Source organism: Anticarsia gemmatalis, chromosome 25 (assembly GCF_050436995.1).
Source record: "Anticarsia gemmatalis isolate Benzon Research Colony breed Stoneville strain chromosome 25, ilAntGemm2 primary, whole genome shotgun sequence".
Lineage (NCBI taxonomy): Eukaryota > Metazoa > Arthropoda > Insecta > Lepidoptera > Erebidae > Anticarsia > Anticarsia gemmatalis.
The window spans coordinates 7,580,393-7,595,177 of record NC_134769.1 but is presented as its reverse complement, the minus strand read 5'-3'; the positions used below and the strand labels follow the sequence as shown (position 1 = coordinate 7,595,177).

Sequence of the window (14,785 nt, the reverse complement as noted above, 5' to 3'; positions counted from 1 at the left end):
CCGCTCCTATTGGTCGCAGCGTGATGATATATAACCTATAGCCTTCCTCAATTAATGCGCTGTCTTACACTGAAAGAATTTTTCAAATCGGATTAGTAGTTCTTGAGATTAGCGCGTTCAAACAAACAAACAAACAAACAAACTCTTCAGCTTTGTAATATTAGTGTAGATAACGTTTCGAACCCGACGCAATACCTCTCTACGAAGTTGTCGAACTATAGTTTCAGTCTTCGTATTTAAAAGATGAAATACCGGAAAAAAAATCCTATGAACTAATTTAGGTTATAAAGAATCTGTGAAGCAAATTTTATCAAAATCCATGCAATAGTTTTTGAGTGAAAAAGTAACAATCATACATATTAAAATTCCATATTGAGACGCTTATAGCCAGTTATGCTCACCGGTCGGTAAACGATCTGTGGGTTAAGCAACCGTTGGAGCGGTCATTCTATAGATGGGTGACCGCATAGTGGTATTTGAACTGAGCGTCTCCGTGCCTCGGAGGGCACGTAAAAGGTCCCGGTTGTTGTCAATTAAGATAACAGTCGTTAAGCCATGTCAAAGGCCTTTCGGGCGGCTTGAACAACTTTGACACCATAGATAGATAGATAGATAAAAATTTCCTCATAAACTTTTCCATTTATAATATTAGTAAGACTAACAGTAACTTTGTCCCTCAGTTTCCCTTGCATTTGCCCTGATTACTCCACTTGCGCAGAGAGCGTGATGTTACATAACCTTTACAACGAATGAAACTGTCTTTACTAAATAATAAAATTTCTTCCATTACCTTTTCTTCAAGAACTGAAACAAAATTCAGTATTCTCAATATTATTACATTTTTTATCATATGGTTAGTGGCCAGTGTCAAAAGTTTCTCAAGCTTTGGACGTATTTTAACTCTAAATATCATAATAAATGTATTGTTTTTCTTTTCCTTTTTTTTTTAAGACAACTTCCGCACTAAGATTTGCTCTTGCGTCGCGGGGACCTTTACAAACATACAAACAACGTACACAAAGTACAACCCGAAACAATTATTTGTGGAACGCACAAATAATTGTCCGGTGTGGGAATCGAACCCACAACCTTCCGACGCAATGGTAGCAGCGAGGTGACCTTAACCACTGCGACACAAAGGCAGTCAGTCATTTTTGAAATAATAACACATAATAGCAATTGCAAAACATTATTGGAGCAACCTTTTTTCTCTAGGTCAACTTTTATGACTCGCCCTGTTATGGGCAGACGAGACGGTTTTTTACCCCTACCTATAGCTTACAAGGGGTTGATTGCCTCTGGTCTGGTAGTACGCGACTGCTCATCGCAAGGTCTCAGATTCGATTTTTTGACACTGTTGGTATTTCGTAATTTATTTTGTGTTTTAAACGGTAGTAAGTGATCTGAACACGAATACTTGGGTTCGAGTCCAATACAATACAAAGCATGTTTTCCTTCATAGTAGAATATCAAATAATATCAATAATAGATTTTGGTAATGTGTCCGGTAAACAGCAATAAGCTCGTCCACTTTTGTTTGGGACTAGTAAATGACAAATGCATTTCATACACCTCTGTCAACACCTACAGATAAAACAGGCGTGATATTATAAATAAAATCATCTATAAAAAGACATAGAGTAAACGAAAGAACGACTGACTGGAGCAAAGCTCATATAGGTTAATATTTAGATGGGTGATCCTTTCAGTAATTTTACTGATGTCAAATAAAAAAACATTAATAGGCCTTTTTTAAATGTCTATATCTCATATAAAAACAAAATTATAATCGCAAATGCAACTAATAAAAAAACTCGCTGAAAAAATTTCACTGAACGATTTTTTTATCGTTCGGCGTTTTAGTGGCCACCCTCTAGCAAAGGGCAGGCCCTTACAATACGCGACCCTTTCGTTCCCAAGGCGCTTATTTGACTCACTTTAAAAAATTCCTACTGCCCTATATTTTTTGTAGTACAGTCGACCAAATGTTCGTGTTGAGGGTGCGTATTTTTTTCTTTAGTGATTTAAAATATAAATTTTCTTTAGATTAATACTGAATGTTTTATGTAATAATTTAATCTTATTTTATCATAATAAATATAAATTTAACCCATTAATGTCCCACTGCTGGGCAAGGGTCTCCTCCCGTAATGAGGGAGGGGTTAGGCCTTGAGTCCACCACGCTGGCCAAGTGCGGGTTGGGGACTTTAATCTACTTTTATACTTTTTTATCATAGGGGATTTTTTTTGATTTCTAGATGTTTTTCAGAGGTTTAAGAAAACACGTGATGGTGACCGAAATGTAAGAAAGTCCGAGGTAAAAATGATAGGCATCTATAATATATTAGTCTACTAGCATAAATATCTATTACTCATAATTAATCGCGATAGTTTAAAATAGATTTACGCTAGTTACTAGTCCACGCAAAAGCTGAAATACTTTTAATAAGAACGACTTTATATCCTAAAAGATCTTTTCACAATGAAACCTCAAGTACAACCTAATATACTGAGGTTAATAATAAAAAATATTCTATGTTACTATTCTGAAGACTAAGACTAAAGAGCAGTGATAGCCGAGTGGTATAAGTTGACACCTCCCACTCAAGTGGTCGCAGGTTCGAACCCGAGGCAACACACCAATGACTTTTCGAAGTTATGTGTGTATTAGAAATAATTATCACATGCTCCAACGGTGAAGGAAAACATCGTAAGGAAACCTTGCATGCCTAAAATTTGTTTAATACCTACATTTATTGCGGGCATGCAAAGTCCCCAACCCGCACATGGCCAGCGTGGTGGACTCGAGGCCTAACCCCTCCCTCATTACGGGAGGAGACCCTTGTCCAGCAGTGGGACAGTAATGGGTTCAATTTATTTATTTAATTTATGTTACTATTACTTTCTACTCAAAAAGTCAAGGAAAATATTCAATACAAGCTGACTGGCCCGACTTCGTCCGAGTACAGTACAATATTATAACGTTGATCCCATTCCCGTTTGAATTTTAATCCCATCGATCCCATACAAAACTTGTCTCAACAGTTACAAACTTATAATTATCCAGTTGATCATTGGTTATGCGCGTACATACATTTTATGATTAACTAGCGGACCCGTGCAACTTCGCTTGCGTCACAGAAGAGAGAATGGGTCAAAATTTTCCCCGTTTTTGTAACATTTTTCACTGGTACTCCGCTCCTATTGGTCGTAGCGTAATGATATATAGCCTATAGCCTTCCTCGATAAATGGGCTATCTAACAGTGAAAGAATTTTTCAAATCGGAAACCAGTAGTTCCTGAGATTAGCGCGTTGAAACAAACAAACAAACAATCAAACAAACAAACTCTTCAGCTTTATAATATTAGTATAGATTCTTATTTACATAGATATTGTTTATGTGGCTGACTGTACCTCCATGGCGCCTATTCAACTAACATACATTCTACATTGTGCCTATAAATACACAATAACATGCAAATACTTGTTAAATATATTAAATATTTATGTTTACCAGTGTATATACACCTTTTAACTAAATATGAAAACTAAAGAGTGTAGTAGCGCTCATCGGTCGGCATACGATCAGTGAGTTAAGCAAGCTTGGCGCGGACATTCCACAGATGGGTGGCCGCATAGTGGTTGCTGAAATGAGCGTCTCCGTGCTTTGGAGGTTACCTTAGAAGTCGGTCCCGCTTGTTGTCAATAAGATAACAGTCGTTGAGCCATATCAAAGGCATTCGGGCGGTTTGAACAAACTTTGACACTAGGTTGACGACTAACCATACGACGAATAAAAAACGAAATATGGGTAAACTGTCTTTAAATACCTCTGTAGCTCAGTCGATAGTGTATACGACTGTCATGCAGAGGTCTCAGGTTCAATTCCCCGGTTAGGTCAAGTATTATTTGGCTTTTCTACATTACAATATATCTAAAAAGTAGCCTTGTGGCTTGTAATTATAACTAACCACGATTGCTGATTATGAGGTCCCAGGTTCGAGTACTGGGTCGGGCAAAGTACTATTGTATTTTATAATTTAGATTAATATATTTTTAAATAATAGCCCGGAGTTCTGGTAACGTGCCCGATATATGCTTGCACGCTATTTCATGGAACTAACCTTATAAATGTGTATTTTATACGTCCCTGCCTACACTTTCGAGTAAAACAGGCGTGATGTTATGGTCCCCACACAATAAACGTGGTTTATTCGTATATTTAAATTTATTTCTTCTACTGACATAACTTTGTAACTTACTCGTATTGGGTTTGATTCCTTGGCCACTTCGCTGGAAATAATACTTAGACCACTCGGTTATCATCATTCTTATATCACGAAAGTAGACTGTTGCCCAGCAGTGAAACAATAGTGGAGTTAATACAACACTTAAGTATTTTAAACAAAACCTTAATTATTTTCAAAATAATACTCAAAGGAAACTTGACCTCAAAAACAGTAGACTATACGAATTGCTACGTCGTAGACATTCTACGAAGATGTTGAAATGATGTGCGTAGATCGTAGCGTGCTACGAGCTACGCAGACACGTAGCGTATGCAGCACGTAGCACTGCAGACATAAAGTATAATATATCTAAATAATTATTGACTTAGAAAATTATCATAAACATTTTTGTAATCTTTATTATCAAGATATAAGGAATAAGCATTCTTGTTGAAATAATATGACTGATAATGTAAATAAAGGTATGATCACTCAGATCATATTGATAACAAAATAATATAGGTCTGGGTTCACAACTCACGGGTAACTGTCTGATAGCGTTACTAACAGACAAAGTGATAGTATATGTATGAATAAGCTTTCTGACAATTTTTTATTTGTAAAGCTAACGCATTTTGAACCTAAGTGGTGATCAGCCATAAAGGTCACATAAGTTTAGCAGGACTGGTTTCAAAATCTAACCTATTAATAATGTTAGAAACTGTAGTTTAGTATACGACTACGTCGGTTTATAAGCGTCCAAGCGATTGTTCTGTGAATAAAACATTACAGCATTGCTCGCATTATCACAATTAACAATAGCGCACCAAATGAAGTGTTCCACGCGAATCCATCGCAACAAACATATATAATATTTTCTTTCTCTAAAACTATCTACTATCTCATCCCCCCCTAACCCCCCATGGCACGTGTGTGTGTGTGTGTGTGGAAAAATTCGTACTTGCTACCCTACAAACCACCCCTCCTTCGGCGCTTTCACGGTTCTAATTTTTGGGGAATTTGGGGCATATTCGTAAATATGAAATGGAAAAAATATTTCGTATGCTCATCAAATTTGAACTTTATAGCTTGAGTACAAGGTTCTATTTCCGATGGGTGCGAGTTGGAAAAAAAATTACTTCATATGTCGTCCTTAAGACGGAGCGCGCCGCGCTTCGTATGTGTGTTCTGAACATAGCGTGAGTGGAGTCGCTCTTAATTATTCTATTGTGTTTTTTTTTTAGTTTTTATTGAGAGTTTCAGATAAGTTGCTTATTTTTTTACTATTAAAACGCTTGATATTCTTGTTGCGAAATACGCTAGGGTGGTGATTAGTTTTTCATACAAATTAGGAACTGTCACTATTAGTTATTTGAGCGATGAAGCTTTATGAGGCCATTATGGGCCGATAAGAATTGTAGCCTTTAAAGAGTTGACTTAACTTTGGTAATGTATGTCTATGTATTAAGTTGATGTCCACAAACACAAGACTAAGCGTGGGGCCCAAGTTAGACAGAGGAGCAGACAAGGGGTCGCTAGAGTTAGTCGGCCCAGGATAAGGCACTGTAGAACTCTATGAGGGAAGCATATGTCCAGCTGTGGAAGTATTTGTGAGTAGGTTAACACAATTATGATCATAATTGCCGGGATATGTTGGGTAATATCGGTGGTAGCTCATAATAAAAGTATTGTAAAAATAAAAAAAAAACTATTTGGCTATGAAAAAGAGTGGCCAGTTTGTTGCAAGCTCTTCTTATTGGCCCTACCTTCCAAACGGGCGGTAAATTTATCTACTATCTTTGACAATCATAAGTGTAAGAGTGTCTGCCTCTGACCTAAATGTATAAATTATAATATAATTTTGATAAAATAAAATTTTCTACTTTTTATTCTGTTGGCCATGATTTTAAGTGTAATGAAATAGAATTTACGTTTTGAGCCCACCATTCTAATCAAGTATCAGATTTGGATTATGCATTCCTTTATGAACTGTAAGAAACTCACACAAAACAGAAAAATAAAAAATAAAAGTATAATCATCTCCATTCCTTTTGTATTCCATCAGCGAGCAATATATATAGCTCAGGCATAGCTATACGAACAAATATATTATATTTTCCTATATGTTAGTTCCATCATTTATACTTTATTACTATATACCAACTATTTATATAGAAAACTGTTTGTCTTTGTGTGCGAAGCGCCACACAGAGGAAGGGACTCAATTAAACATTTTCCCTAATAAGAATCTTGAAGATTTGCTAACGTTATTATGTTCCCCTTCATTTGTTGAGATGAGATGTATTATCTCGGGATGCTGGCTTCAACTGGCTTGTTAACTCACTTATACTAACAGCTAAGAACTAGAAATGTATTAATGGCTATTTGTAAAAAACATCCATTTTTAATGTGTAAAATTTAACATATTTTCAACCTACTTTCATTAAAATATAGCTATATACAGCAATAAAATTTAAAATTTCTTTAATTTTATTTGTTATTTTCACGTTGAGGTAATATAAGATGTTGCTCATAGATAAATTATAAATAATACTAAAATTTCGTGACCCTATAGCTAACTTGTTCACCCCTCCAGTTAATCTCGAAGACTTACTACCTCTCATCTCGGAAAAGTAGTCAGATCGAATCCCTGACAATTCTACAAGAATTTAACTGATTTTAAGCCATTAGATTTTCATCATATAAATGCTGTGTATACAAAATATGATTAAAAATTATCTAAATATATGATTAACAAATATATAAAGTAACATTATGTAAGTAATGTGGATCATAAAAAAAGATTTACCCCCCGTTTCTGAGGTACATGTTGCGGTAGTTTATCTACTCAATAGCGTTTAGGTTCATCAGGGTAAAATATTCTGTACTAATTCAGGTTATTAAAATGTTTTCTTTGTTAATCTAAACCTATTCAGTATTTTTAAAGAAAGATTTAAAAAACAATAGTTTACGTCTTTGCGTTAACTAGTAAATAAAATAATAATAATTGATTGTGGGGACCCGATAGGCAGTCGCTCCATGCATAATACTTGCATGCTATTGCATTTTGTTATGACTGAAAGGTGACTCCAACAGAGATAGAAAAAGGTTAGGCTGACAATCCTATATATACATATACAAAAGTTAACCTATGTGTTTCAGGTATATAAGCTTCAACACTACCAAGTTTCATCAAAATCCGTTCAGAAGTTTTTGCGTGATTGAGTAATAAACATCAACATTTTTGCATTAGTACCTATAGATTTAAAACAGGTATTTGTGTATACAAGAGAAAAATCCCACAGGCGATGTCTTGATACAAGGTCAGGTGTGTAGTACTCGTAACCGGCAGTTCTGTATGACAAGATATATGGATGTGGATGAGGCAAGGGAAGTTTGTAAGGATCGTACCAAGTAGCGTTCTTTGGTCTCCGCTTACCACTATGGGAAAAAGGCGTGATATTTTGTATGTATGTATTAAGAGACTAATAAGTCCCCAACCCGCACTTGGCCAGCGTGGTGGACTCAAGGCCTAACCCCTCCCTCATTACGGGAGGAGACCCTTGCCCAGCAGTGGGACAGTAAATTTATCATTTACTTATTTAACTAAAGAAAACTAAAGAGGCGCCCGTGTCTAAACGATCCGTGAGTTAAGCAAGCTTGGCGCGGACATTCCACAGATGGGTGGCCGCATAGTGGTCGTTGAAATAAGCGTCTCAAAATATAATATTTCGGATATGATTTAAAGACCTTTTCATGTTTTGAAACCATAACTGTGTTACTCTTTCGTACCTACATTACTAATGGCGTGACCAAACTTGTCTGATATTTTATTTATAGTACACGACACCACAAACAGAAAGACATCATACTTTATGAACGAACCTCCATAGTCCAAGCGTTTGAAGTGAGTTTGATACCCAGGTTGAGTAATATTGCATACTTGTATCAAGATCTTTTAGTTGGAGACCGCAGCCGTATAAGGCTAACTATGTAAAAAAAGGGCTAAATAATAATATAAAGTTTTGATAACTATAGGGTTTCGAGTGTCTTATTTATTTAAATGAAAAGTATTAAAAAACGTAGTACTTACTAGTAAGTGGTGCATTATACAAATCTTCATTTATCTACACCAATTTACTTATTTACAATTTACTTGAACATTATGCGTATAGAATTTATTTATAGTAAACACAATAAAAATACGATCCCCTGATTGTTAAAATGATTTCTTCATTTGAACTATTACTTACGCCATCTATTATGCCTCTGTGCAGTGAAATAAAGTCTAGAGTAGAAAGTAGTTGACATTCAAAGCTTTAGATGGCGTTACTATATATAGTTACTGTTTAAGTTAAACCATAGATGGCAGTACAAAATATTTTGACAAGAAATATAGAAACTATTTCTATCATAAACAAGTATTTCTAAACTTAAGTATATTCTATGGTAACAATTAAAACATCTGTCAATGTACAATCATTAATCATGACGTTTTGATATCAGCAGCATTTTGTCTATAAAAATGTAATACCGTAATCTTATATACAATATTAATATGCAGCCCATTCACACTTAAACCGAGATCCTTTAATGCAAATACAGGAAGTAGGCAATGTAACGAAGAGAGCTAAATGGATGCAGTGTCCCAACGTAGAAACGGAGTACCCCGGCCTTGCTTACATATACCCTCTGGGTGAACTGATTGTGGCGAAGACGCGGGATGCTCATCACGACGTTCTAGGAGACCAAGCTAAGAACAGTTACACGATCTTCAACAACCAAGGGCAGAAAGTATTCGTAGCAGTCCGGGACAAAACATGGAAGAAATTCACCCTAAAAATCTACAACAACTATGGGAACGAGGTAATAGAAGTGAAGCGACCTTTCCGTCTTTGCCTCAGCCAAGTGCTAGTGTGGGCCCCGCCGGGACACTTCGCGGGATCCGTAGAACAAGATGGTTGCAACAAATTCACGGTTAAAAATCAAAATGGGCGGAGCGTGTTGAAAATAAGGAGTAGCTCAGTGCGTTTCGCTTACGATATACGCTACGTTTGTGGTATTGAAGCGATCGGTGTTATAAGAAAGCCGTGGCCAGACCAGACTCTTGCCGTCAAAAATTTTGGGGTCTCATTCCCAATGGAATTAGATGTGCGAGATAAAGCTGTGCTGCTTGGAGCTTGTTTTCTTATTGGTTGTTTGAAATATTAGCTGAACATATCAAATTGAAGACGTGCTATTTCTCGCCTTTTGCTGGTAGCAAGCAAACATAAGCGAAATGAATCAACTATGTGTTGATTCAACTACTATTCTATGCTGCTGACAACTTGTCGACCACTGATTGACGTCAATTGCGGTTGATAGTTAGGCGATATAACGATGCTGAGCAATGACTGATTGTAAAGAAATTTCATTATAATAATAGCAAACGATTCTTTGTACAAATCAAGCGCCTGTCCTACGAAAAAGTTTTAATTGTAAATTACATTTTAACAAGAAATAATTATGGCTGTTGTTCAAATGCTTTTTACTGACTCAATATCTTATACAATACAGATTGATTTCTACGTGTTTGTGTTATTATTATAGAACTAACTTTGAAGTTATCTCATGACTATCGTCTACCTTGGTCTACACACTATTTAATAGGGATTAACTTAAACAAAGTTTCTTGTTTACGGCCTTTCACAACCTTAAGACTAAATTCCATAGTCCACATTAAAATCGCAACCCGATAGGGACGGGTAAATGTAGTGGGGCTTCATTGACCATCTTCATTTGCTCCCTCGCAGACAATGGCCGCCTTTACACACACACTCTGTCGCACGTTCTTAGGAGTGTGCAGGATTACGCACGGGAAAGCAGCGCGATCTTTGCTCGCGATTTTCTTCACGAGCTTGACAGATGAGCGCGGCGCGCGCTCTTTCCTTTCCCCTTGCACACCCTTTACACGCACGCTCTTTCTCGCGCGATTGTATTTCACGCACGATAGAGTGTAGGTACGTGTAAAGGCACCTACTGGCCCACCTGCTCTCCTGCCCTAACGTAGAATGGCTGCTTATTTAATAACAATGTCTAGGGCAACCTGTGCCGAATCGTCAAGCAATCTGGGGTAAACACTCCGATGTAATGGTAAGAAGAGACGACCGCACCAATGACCTACCCGTTTTATCGGGTGGCGCATGGCCACTGTAAAAGGCCCACAATTCTGAGGCAGTTTACCCACCGCCCAAAGAGGCAGTGTGTGCCAAACCACATGCTAATAATATAATCTACTCGTATACTAATATTATAAAGCTGAAGAGTTTATTTGTTTGTTTGAACGCACTAATCTTAGGAACTACTGGTTAGAATAAAAAAAATATTTTTGTGTTGAATAGACCTTTTATCGAGGAAGGCTTTAGGTTATATAATACCACGCTACGACCAATAGGAGCAGAGTACCAGTAAAAAATGTTACAAAAACGGGGAAAATTATGACCCATTTTCTCTCATATCGCAAACGAAGTTGCGCAGAGCAGCTAGTAAGAAATAAAATGTGTAAGTGTATATTTTAAGTTTTAATTCCCATTTATGCGACGCAACTTTGAGCCCATATCCATTTCGCACGTGAAGGCCCTCCGCACGTAACATGGGAAAGTTTCTAAGCCTCCAGTCCTGAAGATAGAGCCGCAGTATTCGTTTGACAAAGTAATGTGACCGTCATGCCATGTATGGTAGATATCATCGAACAAATCACCTGAAAAATATATTTTGTAGAATTACAACCTTAAAAATTAGTACTTTTTTCTTGCGTCCTTCTGTGGGCTGAGTGACTTATGACCGCGATACGATTACTCTCGGGTACGATTCCCGGATGAAGTGCTATCGGTCTTTTCTAATTTAAACTAGATTTTTTTCTCAATATTACCCCAAAGATTTGATTAAGCGGTAGACTCGCCCAATATTACATGGGACGAACATTGTTAATAGAGCTTCAGGCGCAGACAAAAAAAGGCGATAATCGGCGGTGAAAGGATGCGTTAGCATGCTATCGCGTGCTTCAGCGTTCCGGAGTCTCCCAGCCGACCATTGCATTTTGTCCGTAATGCCGATCGCCTCGAGGATTCCGCCGCGTGCTATCGCATTATGCTTTCTGTCTCGGTTTAACAAATGGCAGTTCTAAGCGACAGAAAGAGAAAGGGCGACGGAAATACGCGATTCCGAGCCCTTAAGATAACAGTTGTCGTCAAACTCACCGTGAACACTCGCCCATCCTTTGTCGTTCTCAGTCATGTCCCTGAGCCCTATGAACATGAAGTAATGCCCCATCGCCAACACCACTTTAGCTTCGTGGTCGTTATTCAGGATCACCAGGTAGCCTCCCTCAGCCGCGCAGGCGTCTCGCGCCTCGTCCCAATTCTTCTCTTCATCATGAAACTTGTAACAACTGCCCGTAGAACTATAGTACTGGTATCCTGTAAAAAATGAAGTAAATCAGACTGAAAGATAAACACATATCGTACCAATGATGTCTTGCAAAAAGATCAGGTTCGAAGTAACTCCTAACCGGCAGACGGTCCTGTATGACAAGTTATATGTATGCGAATGAAGCAAAAAAGTTTGTAAGAATGTGCGAAAAGACGTTCTTTAGTCAGTTTAAACCAAATAAAAATAAATAAATGGTTTAAATGGTTTAAATGGCAAAGTGCTATTGCGTTTTTCTCCCTGATCTATCCGACCGATTTCGGCCACGGCGGCCGTTTCGACTCCTAACCAAATTGCTAAATAGCCAATTTTAACAGAAAGCTCATGTGTGCAGTGCGCGTATGTGAGTTTACCACTTATATAGACAAAAGGTCCAACCCCTTTTTCAGTTTCGGTGACGTTTGCCCTATAGATAGGCAGTACAGGTATTTTAGAACAGAAGCCTGCTTCATTCGATAACTGTCATTTATATGTACTGCGGCACCTGTTACTTATAAATACAGTATCTATGATTTCCTTCAATATTCATTGCGTTGCTATGCATATAATGCTAATTACCTGCGTCAGAACTGTCGCAAGGAGCCATTTCCTCTGTAGTAGTCTCGTAGGGAGCAGGAGGAGAAACAGCGTTCTCCTTGTAGCACATGTACGGCAGCGGCGCAGAACACGACACCACTCGTATGGTACGACTGTCCATGGCCAAACACTCACCATCACGAGGATCTAACTCCTCGATCATGTCACTCACACTCATGGCGTCTAGTGAAACACCTGAAACGTAACAATACAAGTAAGTACAACGACTCAGTTACGTGAGTTGACACCTTACGATGTCATCTTTATAATCAACACGGACATAGTGATATACTAACCTTCTGAAGACACAAATTGTGGTTTGTCAGAGTGTACAAGCTTCGCGTTAATGAAGTAAGGCGTTGAGTGATTATTAACACCGATGAGTGCCATCATCTCGTCACGAAGTTGTTCATTCAAAGGGGCCGCTAACACTGCACCTGTTACAAATAAGTAGGATAGTGAATTAAAAAGGCGTAGCCTTATATTAACTGTAGGTATAACTGAACGTTATACCAAAAATGGTATTCTAAAAATTAGAATAATTAACATACCTTCAGTTTTACATTGAGACACTGCATCCTCGAACGCTGAGATAATTTTGTTTGTTTCTATTGAACCATGTAAGGTTGGCTCGAACACATATCTGCCTTGTACATCTACAAGAAAACCATTAAATTATTTACAAAAAATTGTAAGGTACGATGAATTTCAAAAACTAATAAATTAAAGATGTTATATGTGTATTTGACTAAAACACTTACCGGTTGTAGCGAACAGTACAAGAGCACAAACTATGATAGCGAACATGTTGACGAACATTGTACAACTAGTGAACTCGAAGTGTTTAAATCTTTACTTTTGTTTTATATACAGTATTTTTACATATACTCTGATAACTTTTGAACTCTTTTATCTTACATCGTCTGTACTCTGTTCGCGACTACTGATTTAAAATCTATGTAAATGAAAATGAATCACCGAAATGTATGTAAAATCAAAATCAAATCATTTATTAATTTAGGTCAAATGCTGACACTTATGATAGTCAATGATACAGAGAGTGAATTTACCGCCAGTTTGGAAGGTAAGGCCAATGAGAAGAGCTGGCAAGAAACTCCTGGCCACTCTTTTAAATCGCCAAATGGTTTTAACAATATAATTATGTCTGGTATAAATCATTGATGATGTACGCACATAACTTTTGCACAACTAAACTGACTTTTTTATATGTTCGTGACTGGTTGGCAAGGTTCGTTATATCTAAATTCTCACGGGAATGGAATCAACGGGATAAAATTGTACTATAACCAGGCGAAGTCGGGCCAGTCTGCTAGTATACAATATTGTTGTTACATCGAATCAAACTCGATCTAATTTGAACACCGTGATACTCGAGCATGTAGTAAGAGGTGAAAAAGAGGTGTATGAAATACACCTACATTTTGCTGTTAACAATATAAGTCCCATGTAATAGGGGGGCGAGCTATTAACCATTCCGGGCATGTTACAAAACTCCGGGCTAGTATGCTGGTCCTGGGAATCAAACCCGAGACCTCGAGCGATGAGGTGTAAATTACCGGCCTCACAGAGACAGTTTATATTTGTATGAGTAATATCAGTATACAAAAGTTCGATTGAAAGTAATCTATGCTATTCGAGTCCATATTAGTATCATAAATACGAAAGTCTGTCCGTCTGTCCGTCTGTCTGACTGTCTGTCTGTCAGTGTCGCACTCACGCCTAAACTGCCGAACTGACTTTTATAAAACAAAGCATAGTGATAGTTGAAAACACGGGTTCAAACTTTATAAACGATTTTAGAAACACTTTTCCAAAGGGGTGAAATACTGTACGTGAACGAAGTCGTGGGCACAGCTAGTTAACATTATGTTATCATAAATGTCAACATTTGACCCTAAAGAATAATATTGTGCAAGATTATTTGCATTAGTGTCGACTTAAACGACAAATGGGAATTTACCACCCGAGTATGTGAAAATGCAATGTCTACCTAACTGACATTCAGCTAAAGCGGCCAGTCTCATAAAAACCAGGCTAACGCGCAAGAGTTTGTTACTAACCCTCTTATTCAAAAACATACTATAAACCTATTTTAGTTAAAAAACTACTATAATATGTTTTCTCTTTTTCATTTCACTAAGGAATGAAAGAAACAAAACTATTTATAAGCCTTTTATAACTCTTTATAGGTCTTTATAAGCCAAGTGTGTGCACAATTAACAGGTACACTGTCTATTTCCTTCACTCTCATAGCCCGGCGGGACTGGCCGCTGAAAGATCAGGCGCAGGAGAGGCAGCTTTACGTATTTCCGAGGCACGCAAAGATTTATTAAAACTTATACAAAAAAAAACGCTATTGAATAGATAAAATACCGCTAAATGTACTCAGACACCGGGGCACAGTGTATAATTTTAAACTTTGTAATTCTTCAGCATAAAACTTTTGAGAAAACATTTTTGATTCAACTCTGCACAGATGTCGCATACAATA

At 37.4% G+C, this 14,785-nt stretch overlaps 2 protein-coding genes across 2 annotated transcripts; one reads left to right on the top strand and one right to left on the bottom strand.

Moving 5' to 3' along the window:
* Window positions 1–8,823: 8,823 nt before the first annotated feature.
* On the top strand, window positions 8,824–9,441 carry LOC142984008 (phospholipid scramblase 1-like). Its single transcript, XM_076131272.1, has one exon. It carries the CDS (start codon window positions 8,824–8,826, stop codon window positions 9,439–9,441), a length of 618 nt encoding a protein of 205 aa, XP_075987387.1.
* Window positions 9,442–10,771: 1,330 nt separating this feature from the next.
* LOC142983943 (macrophage mannose receptor 1-like) lies at window positions 10,772–13,167 on the bottom strand. The gene is made up of 6 exons (XM_076131161.1): window positions 13,035–13,167; window positions 12,825–12,929; window positions 12,570–12,710; window positions 12,256–12,468; window positions 11,469–11,687; window positions 10,772–10,969 (listed from the first exon to the last, which is right to left on the bottom strand). Exons 1-6 carry the CDS (start codon window positions 13,090–13,092, stop codon window positions 10,791–10,793), a joined length of 915 nt encoding a protein of 304 aa, XP_075987276.1. The 5' UTR covers window positions 13,093–13,167; the 3' UTR covers window positions 10,772–10,790.
* Window positions 13,168–14,785: the final 1,618 nt, after the last annotated feature.